Source organism: Drosophila novamexicana, unplaced genomic scaffold (assembly GCF_003285875.2).
Source record: "Drosophila novamexicana strain 15010-1031.04,08,12 unplaced genomic scaffold, DnovRS2.1 tig00000387-arrow-pilon, whole genome shotgun sequence".
In the NCBI taxonomy this organism is placed as follows: domain Eukaryota; kingdom Metazoa; phylum Arthropoda; class Insecta; order Diptera; family Drosophilidae; genus Drosophila; species Drosophila novamexicana.
This window is the reverse complement of record NW_020824800.1, coordinates 1536756-1558080: the sequence shown is the minus strand read 5'-3', so window position 1 is coordinate 1558080 and position 21325 is coordinate 1536756. Positions and strand designations below refer to the sequence as shown.

At 36.1% G+C, this 21325-nt stretch overlaps 6 protein-coding genes across 11 annotated transcripts; 3 read left to right on the top strand and 3 right to left on the bottom strand.

The window, feature by feature from the left end:
• Position 1: 1 nt before the first annotated feature.
• LOC115760162 lies at positions 2 to 2820 on the top strand. 3 transcript variants are annotated; one of them, XM_030701378.1, is made up of 7 exons: positions 2 to 247; positions 657 to 756; positions 1585 to 1801; positions 1869 to 1980; positions 2036 to 2191; positions 2256 to 2434; positions 2502 to 2582. In XM_030701378.1, exons 3-7 carry the CDS (start codon positions 1595 to 1597, stop codon positions 2505 to 2507), a joined length of 660 nt encoding a protein of 219 aa, XP_030557238.1. In that variant the 5' UTR covers positions 2 to 247; positions 657 to 756; positions 1585 to 1594; the 3' UTR covers positions 2508 to 2582. The 3 variants fall into 3 exon arrangements, with proteins under 3 accessions (XP_030557238.1, XP_030557237.1, XP_030557236.1); XM_030701377.1 differs by having other exon boundaries at positions 5 to 247; positions 662 to 756; positions 2256 to 2429; positions 2502 to 2820; XM_030701376.1 differs by having other exon boundaries at positions 5 to 247; positions 2256 to 2429; positions 2502 to 2820.
• Positions 2821 to 4980: 2160 nt separating this feature from the next.
• LOC115759855 (TBC1 domain family member 20) lies at positions 4981 to 6654 on the top strand. Of its 2 annotated transcripts, XM_030700958.1 has the most exons (5): positions 4981 to 5162; positions 5233 to 6017; positions 6071 to 6180; positions 6244 to 6446; positions 6543 to 6654. In XM_030700958.1, the coding sequence occupies exons 1-4, from the start codon at positions 5105 to 5107 to the stop codon at positions 6440 to 6442; spliced, it is 1152 nt and encodes a 383-aa protein (XP_030556818.1). In that variant the 5' UTR covers positions 4981 to 5104; the 3' UTR covers positions 6443 to 6446; positions 6543 to 6654. The 2 variants fall into 2 exon arrangements, with proteins under 2 accessions (XP_030556818.1, XP_030556817.1); XM_030700957.1 differs by having other exon boundaries at positions 6244 to 6654.
• A 91-nt stretch (positions 6655 to 6745) lies between these two features.
• Positions 6746 to 8115, bottom strand: LOC115759980. The gene is made up of 2 exons (XM_030701133.1): positions 7923 to 8115; positions 6746 to 7864 (listed from the first exon to the last, which is right to left on the bottom strand). The coding sequence occupies exons 1-2, from the start codon at positions 7965 to 7967 to the stop codon at positions 7379 to 7381; spliced, it is 531 nt and encodes a 176-aa protein (XP_030556993.1). The 5' UTR covers positions 7968 to 8115; the 3' UTR covers positions 6746 to 7378.
• Positions 8116 to 8467: 352 nt separating this feature from the next.
• LOC115760232 lies at positions 8468 to 13702 on the bottom strand. 2 transcript variants are annotated; one of them, XM_030701485.1, is made up of 6 exons: positions 13414 to 13702; positions 10576 to 11763; positions 9932 to 10518; positions 9062 to 9493; positions 8829 to 8995; positions 8468 to 8767 (listed from the first exon to the last, which is right to left on the bottom strand). In XM_030701485.1, exons 2-6 carry the CDS (start codon positions 11750 to 11752, stop codon positions 8506 to 8508), a joined length of 2625 nt encoding a protein of 874 aa, XP_030557345.1. In that variant the 5' UTR covers positions 11753 to 11763; positions 13414 to 13702; the 3' UTR covers positions 8468 to 8505. The 2 variants fall into 2 exon arrangements, with proteins under 2 accessions (XP_030557345.1, XP_030557346.1); XM_030701486.1 differs by lacking the exon at positions 13414 to 13702 and having other exon boundaries at positions 10576 to 11790.
• Positions 13703 to 14771: 1069 nt separating this feature from the next.
• On the bottom strand, positions 14772 to 18997 carry LOC115759817 (integrator complex subunit 3 homolog). The gene is made up of 11 exons (XM_030700908.1): positions 18911 to 18997; positions 18231 to 18841; positions 17472 to 18105; positions 17228 to 17417; positions 16957 to 17165; positions 16067 to 16885; positions 15752 to 15909; positions 15539 to 15683; positions 15338 to 15463; positions 15087 to 15275; positions 14772 to 15020 (listed from the first exon to the last, which is right to left on the bottom strand). Exons 1-11 carry the CDS (start codon positions 18995 to 18997, stop codon positions 14949 to 14951), a joined length of 3240 nt encoding a protein of 1079 aa, XP_030556768.1. The 3' UTR covers positions 14772 to 14948.
• Positions 18998 to 19625: 628 nt separating this feature from the next.
• On the top strand, positions 19626 to 20940 carry LOC115759818 (mitochondrial fission 1 protein). Of its 2 annotated transcripts, none has more exons than XM_030700910.1 (6): positions 19626 to 19723; positions 19780 to 19847; positions 19923 to 19971; positions 20094 to 20261; positions 20333 to 20445; positions 20617 to 20940. In XM_030700910.1, exons 1-6 carry the CDS (start codon positions 19679 to 19681, stop codon positions 20636 to 20638), a joined length of 465 nt encoding a protein of 154 aa, XP_030556770.1. In that variant the 5' UTR covers positions 19626 to 19678; the 3' UTR covers positions 20639 to 20940. The 2 variants fall into 2 exon arrangements, 1 of the variants encoding a protein (XP_030556770.1); XR_004017552.1 differs by having other exon boundaries at positions 19648 to 19723; positions 20333 to 20549.
• The last annotated feature ends 385 nt before the right edge of the window (positions 20941 to 21325 follow it).

The following is a 21325-nucleotide window of genomic DNA, read 5'->3' as shown; positions in this document are numbered from 1 at the left end:
GCATTCAATTGAACGAAAAAGCTTTCTGTCGCCTAAACTTTTATAGCACCCCTGCGTGTAAAAGCTATTTTAGAGCTTTCGCTCCCTTTCTCCAAAGCTACTTTCCCAAGGAATTCAGTTCCTGTCCATGACACTTATTTATAACTGTAGTGAAAAGTGCAGCATTTCCCACAGGCCGACTTGTTATCTGGTGTAAATAAAAAGAAAATACAAGGAACAAAATATACAATTTAAATATTGCATAAATGTATGTAACAATTTTTTGCCTGCCGTTTTACAATTCAAGGATTAAACTTAACAAATATGTGAAAACTAGAATTCAGACGAATAATTTAAATAAAAAACACAGGAAAACTAAAAAATCGATACTGAATCATAGTTTAAAATGTATTATTATGCAGAATGCAGCATATATATGATATATATATGCACATAATATTGTTAATTATATATTTATTTATAATGAATACATATCTGTTCAATAAGGATACATACATGCATATATATTATATGTACATGCATAAATTATGCATATACGCATGTAAACTTATATATGCATACATTTTTATGTTTGCATATGTACATATGTATTTATTAACTCTCTACAAATGATTGTACCCATTGCATATGTACATATATAAATGATTTTTTACTAGGACAGTGCTAAAAATGAATTAAGTGGCATGGATATCTGCTAAATATGTTCAATTAAGGAATAAACCGGAGAGCTGTTATTTTTCATACGTACAAAGAAAGGTAAGTAACTTACATATATACATATGTATGCGAATGTATATGCGTGATGCGAAGTGCATATGTTTGCATGTGTAACTATTTACATATATGTGTCACCCTTATGTATATATATACACAATTTTAGGGGTTGTTTAAGTCATTCGCTTGACAGAAAAATCATTGCAGTGTCTTTATCTATTTATGCATCGATATTGTCAATAACATATGCATGCAAATCCATTTGTTTTCATGCACTAATTCGTATACATCTGAACAGATATATACATATTATGTACATATGTTAATAAGTGTATAATGGAATATATGAAAGTAAACTTTATTTGCAGCTAAAATAAAAACATTAAATTTGAATTTAAACCTGTTGAAATGTTGCCATGGTGATTTGATTTGCAGACATGTGTTGCTTTGTTTTTCTTAAATTTAATGCTGAACAGCTTATGTTTGTTGTCCGATTTACATGAAATTTTAAGGGCATACAAAGTATGTGAATATAACAAATATCAAGACTTTAATTTTGAACAGTGAAATATTGTTAATATGTGTATACCATAAAATAGTTTTGGATAGTCTCAAAGCCGGCTTTATCTACTTATATAATTGGACAAGACAACCATAGAAAATTTTGCGTATGGTATAGGAGAATATAATCATGGGGTCAAAGGTGAATTCATCTACCTGTGAAATATCTCTGAATAAATATAGTATACTCTTTCATGCACAATGTCAACCAGATAGCATACTCAAGCCTGGTTACAGGCAAGCTTGTGCATATCTTTATCTAAAATGTTTACTTAATATTATTCAATTGTTTTGCTTTCTTATATGAAGGAATTAAAGAATGCATTCCGTGGGTATACACTCCGCCATGGCGATTAAGCGGCAACGAAAACGCCGCGATGAGCAGAAAAGGGCCAAGGAGCGGCGGTATAGCACTCAGAGCTCGGAGAGCGGGGAAACTTTTCATTCGCCGAGCGGATCTGTGAGACGTAAATACAACCATCCCCATCATACGGTCAAAGCCGGGCCGGGAATGTTAGATACCCAGGTTAATATCAATTTATAGATCATCATGGTCGTACGTTACGAAGTGAACGCTGAGTTATTTCATTTAGGTGGTATCAAGTATCGGAATGTTGCACATTGGCATTGTATTTATTGTTTTTGGAGTTTTCTTATGCGGCGCTGGCATTATTCCGGATGAAGCCATGTCCTGGAACGTATTTAGTAAGCTCACTCTTAGAATGTTAACCTTAATCAGTATATATAAAAATATTGATAGGCTCTAGTTCGGCTTGGTGGAATGAGGTCACATGCACGGGTCTTTTTTCCCTCGGATTGGGCTTATTTCTGTTAATTCTAAACTGCGTTATAAGCCGCAAAGAGGAAGAGGATCTTGAAGACTATGTACAACGGCAGCTAACACGATCGCGTTCAGGTAAAATATGCACCTACTTTAGATGAAAGCATACAAATTTTAATACAATCTACATCATTTAAAGGACATCGACTGGAGCGCGACGTAGAAACTGGTGTATTAACTACACGACATGCGCGAAAGGCTGTCGCCTTGCAAAAAAACGGACGCAATGGCTCGTCCTCTCCAACGGATGTCGCAGTCGTACATTGTAGCTCTACAGAAAATATATCTAACGGTCAGATAGTAGGGCGTAATGGTAATGTAAATTTTCGCAATAATCATTTTAGTTAATTTTTAGCACAAGAACTAATTTAAGAAAGTTGCACAGGTCTAAACAATTCCGGCGATATACTGCTCGAAAAAATTGTGGAGGAAGACACACCGTACTTGAATGATCACAGTACGGCAATATCGCCAATGGAAATAGAAAATGATACCAAACAACTTCTAAGAAGGGAATCAATAACAGATGCAATCAATATAACGCGCATATAAAATTTAGACACCTATGAAAGCTATTTTTTCTAATTATTAATGTTACTGTTTAAACAATCTATTTAAAATTTCCAATAGGTCTAAGCATATATTATGTAATCTTTTTAACTATTTTTTAATATGACAACTACATTTAAATACTTAAATTATATTCAAGATATATACACACATAATGTATTTACTAAAATTAAATGTCAACAAAAATTTATTAAAAAAAATCAAATACATTTAAAAGTATCCGAGCAAATACGCCAGGATTATAGATAAATTTACAAACTCGATTAATGTACATAAACATGTGTAAACATTCGACTTACTGCTTTTATACTTATGTATCAATATTATGTAGTCTAAGCTATCAATAATGACTTTCTTACTTTCTTAATTATATATATATATATATATAAATATATGTATAACTTAGACACATATATATATAAGTAATATTAAGTGAATTCAGACTTACACCCAAGTATTGTTTTTTTTTTTATTATTATAACTTTTATGCAAACTGCGATTATAATCATAAAATGCATTGTTCGCCTGCTATAAACTGACTTTTCCACCTCTTGGCATTTAAAATAATTATTATTTTGATACTTTTCGCATTCATTTGTGATTTATATACCAGTTTTGTATACAAGACTTTTCGTTGGGGAACATTTGTATTATTCAAGAGGACTGTATACATTTTATAATTAATTAAAGCTGCACAAATCAATTTATAATTTAAACTAGGGCTGTCACATTTTTATATTATCTATATAATGGGGCTTTATAATTGGGCTTTTTCCAAAACGATCAGTAATATATTTTTTTGAAAATTCTGAACCAGCAAAATGCACAAGAAAAGAAACAAGACTATTTAAAGTAAACATTCTTTTATCTGTATATACATATGTATTTTTAGGTTTAGATATACCAACAAATTTACATCTAAGCCTAATTTTTATTGCTTTCAAACGAAAACAAAATAAATTATTTAAAAAATATATGTGAAATTTCTTTACAACCTATTAAACATGTCAATTTAGTTTAGGTAGTATTTAGAATTAAATACAATTGTACAGAAATCTCACGGAAGGCTCCTTGTTCCGTGGGCAAGGCACGGTCTTATAAAATGTCTACAAAATAAGGAAATCACTCTAATATCTCCCGTTAAAGAAGTAATCCAATTTGATCTAGCCACCAACTGTTCAGCGATTAAGCAGAAAACAACTAAAGCAGAGATACGCAAAGAAGTTTCCCAGTGGATCCTGTTTATGGAGGGCAACTGCTTCGAACTAAGGCTATTAACCTGTCTTGTAGCATAAGCTGACTATACCTGCCGCTCATCCATATTAAAATGTGAGTTACATACCTGAAGGTTTTAGGATTGTTTCAGGATTCTCGGGCGCTTGGCTTGCTCGGCTGCTCGCACCAATTGATGGCTTTTATCCTGACTTCGCAAAGTAGCGATCGAGCGACCCCTCCGAAACAAGTTCCTCGACATGATACTGCCCCAACTTGGGTTGATGACTTTTTGTCGGGCTGTCTAGTCTCAACCGACCCGAATCACTAGTCAGCGGCTCTCTCGCAGACATTGCGGTACCTGCTTCCACAAACCAAAAACACGAAAGATTGACAGCCAAAGGCCAGTTCCATGACCAAGGTAGACGGAGCACACGAGCATTAGTTGCTCCATGCATTGGTCGAAGAGTAACCTAGCAATTTAATGGGACAACATCGCTATAATCGAATCTGTAGTCGGATCAAATCCCTACGCAACAGAACATCTTGCCAGATGAGTAGCCGCCGTAGAAGAGAGAGACCACCAGTTTGGATTTTGACATAATGCGGTTTCTAGGTCCATCCTGTTGTAACCCACATCCTTAGCGCCTTCATGAGAAAGCACAGCTGTCGCCGTTTTGTTGGACGGCAGTCTGAATGGTAGCAGGCGGTCACCTTTATATGTCGCATTTTAAACACCCGCGAGAAGCTGACAGTAAGCATTTATCAACATCCCAACATGTGTTTCAATTCCATGTTCCTTATTTTTATGAATACAAATTGTCTTTAGTGTACCGCATGCTTATCGTAGCTAGCATAGCAGAAAAGTATTTTCTTATGATATTAATAGCTTTTAAATTACTTTTTTAACAATTTCTTTCTTGATTAACCGATAGTTTCCTTACAGTAAGAAAACTCCGTGTCGTTAATGCTAATGTAAAGTGATGCACTGTAAAAAGCAAGAAATCGAATACTCGATTTTTGTATCGGCACTATTTTAGCGATGACAATAATTATACATTTTCATGTAGATGAGCAAAAGTTAACCGATAAAATGAATGTTCACAAATAAGTTTGTAAAAGTAATAAATCTATAGACATTAAAGTCAGTAATTACTAATTGATTGATTGTGTGCGATTACGATAAAAGCCGAATTAAGTTTGTCAATGATGAGCGATGTTGACGAAACTAAAGTCGAACTTCCCCCTCTTAGTTTCGAAAAATGTATGTCATTAAAACCACACAAATAATTAAGTATACACAAGTACATACATATAAACGCATAAACTTGTAGGTCCAGAAAGCGAAGAAGAGCGCACAAAGCGATTGGCAATTGAAGAACTCATTGCCAAGTGCCCGGAGAACCGCATTCCACTCGCAGCACTGCGCCAGCTGGCACTTAGCAATTTTGGACTGGTGAACGATGACCTCAGACGAATTCTGTGGCCACAGTTGGCGGGTGTCGATGTTAAGGATTTGGAGCGAGCTCCGACTCTCGATGAATTACAAAGCCACCCGGAATACCATCAAGTTGTACTTGATGTAAATCGGTCACTGAAGCGCTTTCCGCCAGGCATTCCATACGAGCAACGTATAGCATTGCAGGACCAGCTGACAGTTCTTATACTGCGAGTGATTAAAAAGTACCCAAATTTGCGCTATTATCAAGGGTATCACGATGTGGCAGTAACATTTCTGTTGGTCGCTGGCGAAGAAGTTGCCTTCGCCATAATGGAACATCTCTCTACAACGCACTTCTCCGAATGTATGCAGGAAACAATGGAAGCGACCCAGAGACGACTTATGTTTATTTGGCCCGTGGTCCTCTTCGAACAGCCTGAACTTTTTCACTTCCTACAACGTTCCACAGTTGGCACGTTGTTCGCCTTGCCGTGGTATTTGACCTGGTTCGGACACAGCTTGAATTCCTACAAAGCGGTCGTGCGATTGTACGATTATTTTCTAGCTTCACCCATGTATACACCTATTTTTGTTACTGCCGCAATTCTATTGCATAGGGCGAATGTTATTCTACAAGAGGACTGTGATATGGCATCAGTGCATTGTCTCTTATCAAAGGTAAGTTGATTGCAATATCGAAGAATCTAATGCTGAATTGGCTAACTTTGCAGTTGCCAGATGATCTACCGTTTGAGGATCTTTTAATAACATCCAGCAAATTATATGACAAGTATAGTTTGACCGTAATTGAAAAGAAAGTGGAGGAACTTATCAAAATTGAGTAAGTGCAACAGACTTTTGCTGGCGGCAGCTTCTTAATTTGTTTTTAATTTCCCAAACATAGGCAAGAACAACGTAAACTGGAGGAAGCGCGGATTAATTTGCGACGTTCAGTTTCTTCGAAATCTAATTATAATGTAAGTAAATGGTTCTTAAAGATCTTAACCCCAAAGTCGGTTATGATGACAACGGCTGTTTCGATTGTTGTGGGCATTTGTGCCTATTACTACAAGAATCAGTATTTGGCTGCAGGTATAAGCTGAGTCAGTGAGTATTTCAGTCCAACTATATTTTATGTAATTCGTTCTGAGCCCATTCAGCCTAAATGCGGCTGTATGCTTAAAATTTGCCTTTATTAATTAGCTAAGCTGAACATGCATGTAAAAATGTACATACCCAAAGTAAGTACAGTGTGGAGCTCAAGAGCGTATTTGAAGAACATTGTAAAAATATTAAAGAAAATTATTTGAAATAATGCATTAATAATGATTTGTTTATTATGATTGTAAATATTTCGTTATATATTTATAAAAATAGCAAATTTAATTGTATACAAAATACCAATTATTTATATATGTAATAAAAAAATAAGTAAAACCCAGATTTAAGAGAATATTCAATGAATTCCTTATGATATTCATAATTTAAGTTTTTAATAACATGCGTGTGTAGCCCGCTTTAAGATATTGTTTTTATTTCTACATAAACATTTCTACGATAACAAATAGTTTGTTCTGACAACATATTTATGATTTGTGTCGATTTAGTAAGAAGATTTGTTAGTAAGAAATAGTATAAGCTTTGTAAAGGGCTCCCAAGGCCTGCTCGTTGGCATATTTACAGATTAAATTCAAATCCAACTTCCCTTAAAAAGCTGGATCACCTGGTCTACTTATTGCTATAATGAAATTAATTGTTGTTTTGGATGACTTACAATTTGACTGAAATGTATGATTCAGTGCGGACGAGTCGAAAGTCATATCTAGAGGTTTTAAACTTGGAATATAGACCACAACATTTGATGTTTGCAACAAAAATGTAGAATTACATCCGCGGAATATAGCTCAAGCACGTATAAATTATGTTTGTGTTATCTAGTTTCTTATCATACATAAACATATTATTGTATTTCGGGAATATACATATTTACAATTGCATAAATATAGTCTTAAGAATATTTAGATTCATATTATAACAACTTAAACTCTCTTAAGAGACTTTTCAAGTACTTCAATCATAGCGCAAAGTTTTTGAAGATCCATTTCAAAGAAGATTACTTCGCGATTCGAATTTGATTGGCAATGCAAATTTATTGTTGCCACTTGCCGAATATTGCTTCTAAAACTGCTGTCGCCCAATATAAGGCGCGTGTCCCAGGAGAAGGACATCACAAACTTGACGTGATTCTTTAGGTATTCGCTTCTTCCAAGGGCTAATTCGACTGCATCGAGTCTCGCCGCTAGCACCAAGGGCACAAGGGGTCTTAGCTCGGGACTCAAATAGGGCAATTTTTCAGAAATATCCGTATCCCCACCATCTGAACAACATTGTTTGTAGTACTTGGATATTGTGCGCGTAGCAAGTAAGAAATCGTCGGGATTTTGGAACCCGAACTTGTGTGAAAAACGTAGTGCCTGTTGCTCGTTGATGTTGCCAATCAAAAACTCAATAGACAAATGAAGAACCTAGTTGTAAAAAGAAATGTAAATGTTATTGTTTTCAATGGATTAATCCCTTCTGTACCTCCATGAAAATTTCTTTATTATTGATACTCTTCAATAGCTCCATGCTCTGTAAGATTCCACTTGACTTTGGAACAATGAAGGTATAGAACAGAGTGTTATCAGTAAATGCAAGTATTTGTACTAATAAGACTATACAACAAATTTAAGAATAGACCCAACCCCCGACTCGTTTGGACGCCTTTTTCCATCAACAACCAGAAACGAAGAATTACACAGCTGGCAAAATATATCGATAGTATCGAATGTTTTTGTATTCGGTTGAGCATCGATTGTGAATGACATCATGTTAAATTGAACATTAATAGCCTTTTCCACTCTGATGTGCATCAACAAATCTTGTTATCGATAACTTTAAATCAAGCTTTCCGCAACGCGCACAGATTGTGCTTTATTATCCGTTATATGCCTTTTTTTTAGTAACTTCGAACTCGGTCAGAACTCAACCGAATTTGATAAGGTTTGGCTTTTTGTTTGACCTCTAGATGGCATTAAAATCTGGTAACATTCAAAATTCATAAATGTTATTTTCTATTTATTAACGGGCAGTGTATTTAAATAAGTGTAAGAATATGTTTACAAATCTAGGTTAAAATATTTTTCGATGCAAATGTTATCGTTTGATCTTCATTTTCAAGGACAACATTTGATACGCAACCGTCAGGATCATCACGACGATACAATTTACTATCCGTGTCATTGAGATTAATAGCTGCAAATCTATCAAGCACTGGGGCTATTGGCAAGCTGTGATACTGCTCGTCATCTGTTCCAAAGTAAAGCCGCAATTGATGCTGTATGTTCTCTTTCTCGTTGGCGCGGTTCCGTTGAAAATCTTCCTCAACTCTAAAAATATAAGAAATTCAAAAGTAAAAAAATACATCACTTGGTTTTTTTTTTTGTGTACTTTTTTAACGCTTCAAGTTGACCGTCTAGTGACATTTTAAGCTTGGCGGGCTTCACAGTTTTGTCTGCATGCAACTTTTTCTCCAACAAGCGTACGGGATTGTTAAATAAGAAACGTTGATGAAACGGCTTATCATCGTCCAATTTGGCAACCTCTTCGTTGTAAGACTGTAATTAAAATGTAATTTGTTTAATTCCAATTAAATTCGGTTTACACAGGCAATGCGAAAGTACCTTTATGGGAAAAATTGGCGTTTTGTCCTGCAAACTTTGAGGCATGTGCCGCTGTCGACTTTTGAAGTGACGACTCGTTTTGACTGGCAGCAAATTGTCTTGAGGTTCAGTTTGATGGGCTTTCGATGGATTTGGCTGATCGCTGCTGCCTGGCAGGTACATTACATGCTTTCCACCAGTTAGAAATTTAATCGATTGCGGCTCCATGGTAACCAGCCTTTGCCTTTTACCATGCTCTAGGCTTTTCGTATACAGCTCCGTGCTACTCATATTTTTATGTAGCATCCAATTATTGGAGCATTCGAAATTGGTAACACATATATTTTCTAGCTGTGCATGCGAACTTGAGTTTCTTTGGTTATAAGAAGACGGATCGTTGCTCTTTAAATAATTTTCGGGCTTCGACTTCTGCAGGCTCTTGTAAATACAAACCTTTGAATAAGAAAATAAATATATAGTCAAGATATATCTCAATACATAAATTAATTAAGTCATGCATGAGTACGCTAAAATTGGCGCAAAAACGGATTTGAACTCGTATTCAAAGATCTTTCACTTGAAAAACGCAAAAAAATTTAGCCCTCCTTTGCGGAATTCAGGAATTGGCATGGCAATTGATTTGATTTCGGGTATCCGACTTTGACTTTGCCTTGACTTTGTCCGACTAAGCGATACCCTGTAGCCCACTTCGAAAAGTCGCAAACACATTCGTATTAATTCAAAACACACATTCTATGAAATTAATACTTTCCTATCCGCACATTATCGCAAACTTCACTTGAATCTCATTTGCTGTGCATGAAAGGGATCGCATTTCTTGAAAATGTTATGAAGAAAATGTTATACATAAAATGTTATCATTATACATACTTCGCCTGTGTTGAAATTTCCGCTGCTGCGCGTATGTTGTATATGAGAATCCCTTGGAAGCGAGAGACTGAATGTGTGAATGGGCGCAACTTTATCGTGGCTTAAAGTTTTCTTCTTGCTGCCATAGAAAAGTAAGCCGTCTTTTTCGCATTTAGAGCGATATTCATCCGAGCTGGTGTCATCTTCTGTACTAAGGCCCTTGAGCTTGTCATCGTGCTCATCGCCCAGATCTTGTTCAGGAGTCCACGTTGTAAGCAAGTGGTTCGGCCTGGAGAGCTGTCTAATTTGTAATGTTCGATTAGGCTGAATAGGCGTCTCACTGGTGGGCATGGTAGAATGATTATGATTTATGGTTTTCAATATCTTTAATTTATCTGTGCAATCCTGTTGTTCGAGTAGGGAACGCCAAGCCAATGTTGGACTGAACGAGGGTGTTTCCACTTGTCGACGCGGCAGGGTCGGCCGAATACGCACAAGTAAGCCATTGTCATTTAAACTCTCCTCCAGACGCGTCGTTTCCTTGTATTCAATGTCATAGCTCGAAATCATTGACAACGACTTGTTCTCACTCAGGAGTTGTTCGTCAGCTAAAAATATTTTCATTGGCATCAAAGCGCCCTAAGTATAAAGACAGCCAGACTTACCAGCATTCGACGACTCTGTAACTTCGACAGGACTATCGAGTTCCATGCCAAAATAAAATGTACGTTGACATACTTTATCCTGAACGGAAACTCCATTTTCCAACTTCTCTTTTTGAGTTAGATTCTTGACTACAGGAGCACTAATTGGCTCAATAATTGGATTTTTGATTTGATATCCATTACGCAACGCCGTGTTCTTAGAAGCATCGGCTTGATCTGGTTTTCGATTTCTTAACAGAATAGCATCAGAACTCTTTTCGCGTCGAAAGGGGATCTTGGAACACTCCGCTGAATTACCTTGAAAACTTGTTTCTTTTATGCTTCTTCTGCTTATCTCATTATCCCTTTTCAATGAATCTGACTTTGTTTGCTTGCCAAGTTTGCGCTCTGAGTTTTTTGCATAATGCATGGGTTTGGCATTATCATTTGCAATTTGAGCATTTCGCAGGACGTTCTTGCTGCTCTGTGTAAATGGTGTAGCTGTAATGTTTGCCTGGGGTACTTCGGGAGCTCTTCGCTTTTTTGAATACTTGTTTCGATTGCTGGGCTTTGAGGGAGGCTCTTGAGTATTTATTGTGACTGGGGAACTTATTTTATTGATGAGCTCAGGTTCTGAATACGTGTGTCTTTGCATCCGAGACAGATTTGACTCATTGGCATTAGGGTCGGAATCTTTGATCTTGCCCTTTATGTAAAGTAGGGTTTGTGATCGTGTAAATTCGGGCTTTGTATCGATTTTTTCATTTATGCTCGAGGTTCTGTCTTTCACATTTTCGATTATAAACGTTTTGGATCGTTGACTGAGTATCTTTGGAATGTTTTGGGTTAGATTCTCATTTTGTTTCCGGCCACTTATCGTACCCCCGGAATTTAATATTGCACCATTTGAAGTAGCTCGCAGATGTAGACGCTTATCCAATTCAGGTAACACTTTAAGCGGCGTTTCCAGCTGAGAGTTTGAATCTCTTTTCATGATAGTGGACGGATATGATCTTCTCCATTCAGGGTTTAAGCTACGCTGAGGATTGAGCGAAGTTGATCTTAAGCCAGATTTGTTCCATTGAAACTGACGACGTGAGTTCTGGTTAAGGTGCTCGAATCGTGTTTGAAAGTGCGAATTTCGCTGCAAGCCCGATCTTTCGCTATTAATATTGTGCGCACTTCCCGAGTTCCCCATATTCTATATTTCTGAAAATTGTATACATATAGAACTAGCAATAAATAATGTATAGATTCTATACAAATCTTAAATATTTAGCTTATATGGAGCAAAGTTTATAATATTACAGCTAATTTCTACGAATGTACATAAGTATTATATATGTGTGTGTGTTTGGGTGTTTGTATATATGTATGTATGTGTGTGTGTGTATGTATGTATGTATGTGCATGCATTTATGAATAAACAAATGTATGCAGACCAAGCTTATTTGTCTGCAAATTTAAATAAAACGAATTTCTATTAAGTGCTCTCCTCCTCGATTCTCAAGAATTCAAGTAGGCTCTGTAGTTTTTCATGCTTAGCTAGTAGTGTAGTGCTTCTTCTTGGTAATTTTTCAATTGGTGATTTTTTTTGTGCTATTGTATCAGGTATGTATGTATGTATGTATGTATGTATGTATGTATGTATGTATGTATGTATGTATGTATGTATTTATGTATGTATGTATGTATGCATGTGCATGTGTGTATGTATGTGTGTATGTATGTATGTCTGTATGTATGTGTATATGTATGTATGTATGTGTGTATGCATGCGTGTATGCATGCGTGTATGCATGCGTGTATGCATGCGTGTATGCATGCGTGTATGCATGCATGTGTGTATGGATGTATGTCAATATGTATATATGTACATTTGTATGTATGTACATTAGTATGTATGTATGTATGAATGTATGTATGTATTCATTCATACAAAAAAACCTGCTAGCATATACAAGCACTCATACATATAAATGCGGACATGTCTTAACGCGCACCTTCATCACAAAAGCAGGGACTACAATTTAGTATTGGGAACGGTTCCATTCCTTTAGTCGGACTAACAAGGGAGTGCTGTTTACGTACTTATCACCTGACTTCTGCCTTCAATGCTTCCTAACAAATGCCAACAGCCAGCATTGGCTGGTTTAGTTTAATCTAGTTAATAATTGCTGTATTAATGTATACATGCGTTCTATTTTAGAGCAAAATCAGGTCTTCTGATAAACACACTTCGTATCTGATTTGTTTATATTAAAGCAATGCAAAAGTGCAAAAATGTAGAAAAGGTTGATATCCAGAAAGACAAACTTTCTGGGAATGCGTATGCTATGTACATAGTTTACATAGATGTTGATGCTAATCGATTCTTTTAAACGGGTCAAGATATCGATAATTTGATTTATCGACATAGACACGAACGGAGGAATTCATATTTTCAAGATTCTCTCAAGACACAGTTTCATATAATTGTGTGAAAACGAGATTAAGGCCACGACTGTGGCTGACTTTCGTTAGCGTCCGCTATCAACATATTCCTAAAATGTAAATAAATTCGTTTCTACATATTGCATCAAATTTGTTTTTGGAACAATCACTTTTTAAAGCTCAATCGAGGAAAGCAAAAAAAAGTTTATATGTAAACAGTACACATGTATGCATATGTATGTATGTATGTATGTGCATGTTTGAACATGTTTATGCACGCTGTGCATATGTCACCTTATTTTTAAAATACGTTTCAATTCATGTACGGCACATTTCAGTTTAATACAAACTTATTTTATATTAGCTGTCAGTTAAGTGGACTTACTAACGTCTAAATCAGCTAACTTTCTTTTCGCAGAAAATTACCATTTTATTCGGAAGGGCCACTCGAGTTGTTTTTGCCCATGCATGCACATAAATATGCATAAACAAATGAACTGTTTAATAACTCAAGCAAAGTGCAGTTTTAAACATGTTGATAATTAATGGCAATATCGCGAGGTCTACAACTTTTGAGACTGTGTGTTTTTTTTTTGTAACTTTGCAAAATATCGCTTTCTGTTTTCTTTTTTCTTGTTTTTTGAGTTGAGCTGAGTACGTAGACAACAAACACCGCAACGAGCGCAAACGCTTTCACAACATTGATCTCCGCAGCTTGAAACTTAACTTCCATCGTCATTGTAAGAGTAGAGAGTCAAAAGCTTCTTTTTGAGTTACCAATGGAGGCAAGTCGAATATTTATTGTTATGTTTGTATGTACGTATGTATGTGTGTAGGTATGTATGTGTGTGCATTTGTAACCGGATCTTTTTCGCTCATGACAATCAGTTTGCTCAACATGCTTAAACCATTTTTTTTTTTGCACAAGTATGGGTATTTTAACAAGTTCAATATAAACAAATATTAGGCTTTATAAATATGTTCGTTCTGTTGATATTTACACAGGTCAAAACGAACATTTCCAAATACGTTGCTGATCTACACACTATAAAAAAAGGCAAAATCAAAATAAATTCTTAAATGATCTTTATCTGTGTTTTAATCAATCGATTAAATGCATCGATGTATGCAATTGTTTATTATGTATTTATTAACAAATTGGATAGTATGTTTCGTCTATGTGTAGGTGCGTTTGGAGTTTCTGTGTCTAAGGCGGAGAACTTCATAACAGTTTCTGCTAAGGTGCTGTTATTAATAGAATAATCGTTTTCCTTCCGATAAAAAAGTCTTAGAAACCCTGCGCAGTTATGTCGCTGTCAAAAAATCAGCTGTTTGTATGTAAAACAAATAGACAGTTATTACTTCAAAATGAAGTGACGGCATTTAATTAATAATTAAGGAGCTTGATACTTGAAGTAAACTTGTGTTGTTGTAACATTTGTAGAAAAGATGTCGAGAAAAGTGTACAGGCTCGATTTGTCAAAGAGGTAAGTTGTAATGCTTAACAATTGAATTAGATAATTATGTATGTTTCAGAATCTAAATAACAAAGAACCTAAATAAAATGATTTGTTTATTTTGTGAATCTGAATTCTGTTAAAAGCGAACCCAAACGAAAAATCGGTCGAATATTCTGTTTTGTAAAATATTTTCATCAAACTCAGAAATGTAAATTAAATATAAACAGTTACTTTCGAGTTTTGGACTAGTATAATACATATAAAAGTATGTAAATTTGTTGAATAAACTTTTTTGATTTTTATTAAAAATAAAAAAATATAACGTTACAATTTCAACATTAAAAAAATTCTACAATTGATTTTACTAATTATAAATTGATAAAATCTTAAACCATTTTAAACTTAAGTAATTTCGTTCAAAAACTCATATTCATTTCTTGTATAATTTTCATCATCAAAGGAACCGGTTAAGACTGAGGGCGGCAATTGACGTTGACACTGTCAGTCGGAATCGTTTATAGCTTTTTTTCTTTTCTTTGCTGCCTGTGTAATTTTATGCTTTGACCAATCCTCCTAGAATAGTTAGACATATATATGTATGGGAAGTCTGTTTAACAAGGTTAATTTACGATTGCCTACCTCACTGGAGTTCTCATCAGACGAGTATATTGTTTTCACAACATCCGAATTTTTCTTGCTGCCCGCATTATGGTTATTTGAGTCCTTTTTACCAACCGGTTGCTTTCGGCCGCGTCCACTACCGCCTCGACGACCCACAGCAGTGGTCTCATCTTCCGCTGCCAAGGCGAAAAGATCACTGAACTGTTTCTGCTCAAAAAGTACGTGGATATAGTGAAAAGAAGATTGATTGGATTGAGGCTAATTTTTACCTTTGTGCTTTCATTGCTATGTGAATACGCTGATTGGAGGGCTCGCTGCATCATATCATGAACATAGAGCCCGGTGCCGGTTCCATGCCTACAACTTCTTCTATAATGTTCAAGGTGATTTAATACCTATGCCAATAGAAAAAAAAGAAGAAAATAAATAATTAGAGTAAATGTCAATTGCCACATAAGTTAGCTACTCACGTGATCAGCAGATGGCGTACTGCTTGCAGCGGAGCTACCTTTAGACGGTCGCTTTCTCTTGTTGGGTGATGAACTAGGATATTTTGATGTGAGCAGGGATGCGATAATTTCGGAAAGTTTTTCTTCACAACGTTGACACCAAAACCTGTTAAAAAACATTAAAGGAAATCACTTAAACTACAACATTATTATAGGAACTAAGTTGTAAGGTACCTTAAAGCAGACGTGACGAACGGATCCCCTCTGGTTTTCGCTTCCCTACTGAGCAAAAGTCTAATTATTTCATTTGTTGGCTCCTCATTTTTCAACAGCAGCAGCAAATGACTTAGCGCTTCGGGATGATTAGCAGCTTCTAGTTCTGGAAGTATATCCTTAAAAAAAAAACGAAAAATTTGAAAACATATTGTATTAAACGCCCTTTGTGAGAGCGCAAGCGTCCCGATTACGTGTTCGTTTAATTTTATAAGAAGCAAGCTATATTCGTCTACTATTTATTATATTATTATAGATATTAGAGCCTTGACTTACCTGTATACATTTTAGAGGTACATCATGGGCCTGAATAAGCTGCCATAGGCAAAACTGTTCGTATGTCTCATACTCGAGGCTTTCCCGTATGCAATCAATCAGACCGTCTTGCTTGAATATTGTTAGTTTGCCCTGCGCAATAGAATACATAATGTCACGTACGTTTTTTGCGTCAACGCAGCGTAGAGTTATTCTCAAAAGGTCCGTGTTATTTATGGCTATTGTTTTGAACTCTCTATAAATATCAGGCAGCAGCCATAAATATATTGTGGTATTTTCCTTTTCAAGTAAATCAAGATCTCGCACCAGACAAATGGCAATCTTTTCATCCGTAGCCTCGCATATTTGTCTATAAACTGTCGTCTTAAACTGATACGACTGCTGGGCGTTCTTTCGCGTCTGTAGCTTGCAATGTATCTTCATGAAGTAGAGAAGCAGATAGCCCGTTTCACTCAACCGCTCACATATTTCAGATAGTAGGGTTTGAAAGGGCTTTTTGCTTTTGTCTTCATTCTCATACAGAAAGCGAAATAGACCGTACAGCGGATAGCTAATGCTCTTAGCCAAATACTTCTCCTCGGTTTTACTCTCTGAAAATACGTTTTGTTGTGGCAATGTTTCACGGAGTATCAAAACCGTGTTTGAGATCACATAATTGAGCTGCGTTTCGTCCAATGTTGAGGCAGGTAGAGTACGAAAATCTTTCAAAAATGCTTCCCATGTAAAAGAGTTGCGTTTTGTAACAAATATCTCAAACGATTCGGCTATCGCGTCGGGCAACTCTACTTTTTCGGGAACTGGTTTTTCCTTAAGACGAACCTTAAAAGAATGTTGTAATTTTTTTAGATTATAATTGCTAAGCCCAGGTTGCCATTGATGCCAATACTAACTTTTGACAGTGGTAGGTCATCGTCGTCATCCGTATTTTCATCATTTTTGCTACATCTTCCAATGTTTTCACCGTCGTCATCACTAAATACAGCTTCAGTTTCACGTTCCGAACTTTCAACAGGTGTTATAGCTATTTTGTTATCGTCGTCCACAAGTGAAATGGTGCCACTATTTGCCGCGAATGCTCCGCTGCCAACGTCAATGTTTTCTGCAAATGTATTCGATAAAATCTAAACGTGTTTTAAATATATTTACAAGGACATTATTTACCACTTTGCATCATCCGCTGGTCAGCTTCTTTTTTAAATATTGGTGCCTGGATTGAATGTGTTGCCGGATATATAGCTTGTGGCATATTTGCAACGGGGGAGACAAATTCCCTAAAGTTTTCCCGTATTAAGTTGCGCAATTCTCTGTCAAGTTTCGGCGATTCAAATAGCGGGTGTAAGTTTGGAATGACCTATTCAAGAAATTAGCGACTGTTCAGCGATTATCATATTATGCCAGCTCTTACCTGTTTATCGAGTATCAGTTTTAATGAATTATATACACCCAACCTAATTTTGTCCTCGTTCTTTATGTAAAAGTTCTTTGTGATGCGGCACAAAAAGTCCAGCAGTGTGCTGCTGACAAATGGATGATTCCGTATAGAGTGGTACATCACTAAAATGCCGGGCTCAATATTCATGATGTTATCCTTCGCCGGATCGAAGAAGAGCCAATCGTAAAATAGCGACAGCTTGGCATTAGCCGATGCAATCGGGTTTGTACATGATGAGATAAGCCAGCCAATAATTGCCCAACGCGGGATAATATCGGAGCATAACATGTCATTTGTGGGATGAATTACGTTTATTATAAAGCGAATCAGGTCAGACCGCAAGCTGTGCGACTCAGGCGTAGCAAAATATTTGTCCTGAAACCAATCCTGGTAGCGCTTCTGGTTGCCAAATTTGACAGACGAAGCCAAAAAGTGTAGTTTACGCTCCATTTCAGGAAGTAGCCGACATTGTAAAAATCGCCGACTGGTACGTATTTGTAATAAATGCCAAATCCCGTTAAATGTCGGATGTAAGCTTTTCGGATTGCATAAGATATCTCGCCATAACAGTTCGAATTCCGGAATGCGTGCAACATTTTGTAGAAGCCTGCGCGAAAAGAACAGTACAAAACAATTGTTAAAAATCTTGTTAATATTAAAATGTACACCTTACATATCTTTATACCGTTATTGCTTAAGATAATTAAGATTATTAGGCTATGGTCCACTCACCGTACAAAATCTCTTCCCAATGGTATAATATCTTGAAATCGATCTCGAATCAATGAAATTGTAAACTTAACCTCTTTTTGACGCAGTGGCATCAAGGCAGGATTGGCATGGTCCTCTATAAGGCGTACAAAACTGTAAACCGACGACTGTACTAGGAAGGGTATGGCTTCCAGCCACGCCCTATACTCTATGAAAATATCCAAAAGGCTCTCCACAAGAAACAGATTTTTATGGGAGACGTCCCCGCCGCCGGCTTGACGCAAACAATTCCAAATCACATTTTCGACACTAAGAACCTGGTGCTTCACAAATTCACGCAACACCCAGATCAATTGCCTCCGAGCAGTCTCCGTTAGTTTGGCGTACTTTTCAGCCACTAAGAGGGTGAGATTTGCCACAATTACATTCATGCCATCCCTGGACACAAGAGTTATGTCCCGATATGTTTTTGGCGCCATTGCCGGATCAGTTAATATAATGTAGAGAAAGCCAATGGATATCTCCTCATGCTGTTTCTCCTTGCAAACGATTTGTGTGAGCATATCGTGCATTTCCTTATCACTGAGGCCCGCAATTTGTTGCTGCAGGCTAACGTAAGATCGCTCGAACTTCTAAATAAGCACAAAACAAAAAACATGGTAGTTGCTACAATCTAGTTCAGTGGGTAAAGCCGAATATACCTCTTCGATTTCATCTTTACAGTCAACAGCCGTGCAGACAAACAACTTAGAGACGTGAGCTGCGCTTTTTTGTTGCTGTTGCTCCATTTGCAAGTGTGGTGTAGATACTTTGTTTGAGTATTGCTCCTTATCACCTGATATGGTTTCAGTTCTTAATTAGTTTCATAATTACACTAAAACGGAAACTGAAATATTGGAAAACTGAATTCGTAAAACCGCATTTATTAAACCATTACTATGTATATGTATGTAGGTATTTCTGTTTTGGTTTGTAGACAGAAAAAATATGGTTGCCTAAAACAGGGCTGCCAGTCAAGCACCTTGCCAGATATCGGCAATTAAAATGTTACCAGACCTTGCAAATATTGAATGAACTAGTTTTCGTATTGAGTACGCGACGATTTACCAATTCCAGTATTTTAATACATAAAATGAGTAGAGAGTTGTAAGCAAGCATTATTTAAATAACTTTTTTTTCGTATAATGTGGAATGTGCAACAACTAATGCACACAATTAATAAATAAATAGCTTTGAGATGTGTTTTTGTAATTAACAATGGCATTTTGTGACGTAAATACCAAAAATATATAAATTTGTGATTACCAAAGTCATAGTAGATAAGATAGTGATGATAGATAACAGTTACAGTAACCCTTATATCACTCATCGCTGGTTTTTCATCACTAAATACTATCGTCAAAATTTTTTCCTCTATACATTCATATTTACATACAAGCAATACATTATATTGTGAAATACAAAAAACAATGGAGGAACTGTTGAACGACGTTGTGCCCCAAGAAGATTTGGAGGTATGCTATACACATATGGACCACATATGAATATTTGTAAAATGATTTTGTTCCAGAGATTCGAAAGAAAATACCACCATGAGCTTGAACTCGATGGCGAGGTCTCAACAGAAACAAAATTTGAGTACGTAAGAGAGTTTTGTGTTCTTCCCAATTTTATTTAAATGTTACGCTCTACCTCTACTTCTTGAAATGGTAGATACGCTTTCTGTCTCGTTCGGAGTCGGTACACCAACGACATCAGAAAGGTGAGTCAGTAACTGCACTTACTTTGCATGCGTAGTATGTCTATTTAACATACATACACGCATACATACATACATACACACATACATGCATACATATGACTAAATGTGCAATTTGAAAACAGGGCATCATGATTTTGGAGGATCTTGCTCGGTTACACCCGGATGGACGACGCGATTACATTTATTATCTCGCCTTTGGAAATGCACGAATTAAAAACTATTCAGAAGGCCTAAAGTACTGTAGAGCATTTCTCGAAATTGAATCGAATGATCAAGTGCGCTCGTTAGAGGCAAGTTTTTGATGATAAGTTTGATATCCTTGGGCATGAGTGTAATATTGCGAATTTCGTTTTTATACTAGGAGCACATTAAGAAACAAAGCGATAAGGAGGTTGCGAAGGGTATTGCGGTTGCTGGAGGAGCTGCGCTCGTGCTCGGTGGCATATTGGGTCTAGGAATCGCAATGGCTAGAAAGTAAAATATTAATATTCACGAGCAATTATCACATCTCATTTATTTCGTATGCCGTGATTTTATACACAAGTGAACTATCATAATTTATGAACACAGTTTTAGTTGTAATTATTATTAAAAATTAAATGTATTAACTGTCGTTAAAATAATATTCTGTTACCTTTCTTTTAGTAAACCAAAACGTGAAAAATAGTGAAAAATGTGATAATAATCTTTACGGAATCCGATTCCCTCCCAATATGTATACATCAATATACTATCACTGTGAGGACATGGGTTAAGCACATAGCGCCAATTAATTAATCTATAATATATTTCAATTATTACAATTTCTTCATTAGACTTTATTCATTTTTTTTGTAATTACATATATAGTTATGAAGTAGTTGATATGAGCAAACTTATATATATATATATTAATTAATACGCCCTGTTCATTGCCAAAGATTTTGGTGCAATAAATCATCAAACTGGTTTTTTGATTGTTCTCGAATATTACTTTACAGCAAATGATTTCCGTTGCACATGTATTCAAATCTTGTACTTGGGGCCGAACTTTCTAGCTGGCATTTCGCTGAAATATTACATTAAATTCGAATTTCAGACTATAAATTTATTATAAGCCTTTTTGTTTACTAGAATATTGGATTCGCAAAGCCGTAATATAGTTAACTCCGTCTTTAAAGGATGTCTAGAAGTATCAGATCTTTGGGATTATATAGTTTATCTCCCGTTGAGGGCATAGCCTATAAACAACACTGACACGGATATACACGAGAATATATATTCCAACTATCAAGTCTCTAGCTTTATGGGCGGACAGAGCAAATCGTAATTTGTACATGACTTATACACTTTTGTCAGAGCGAACCGAGTACAT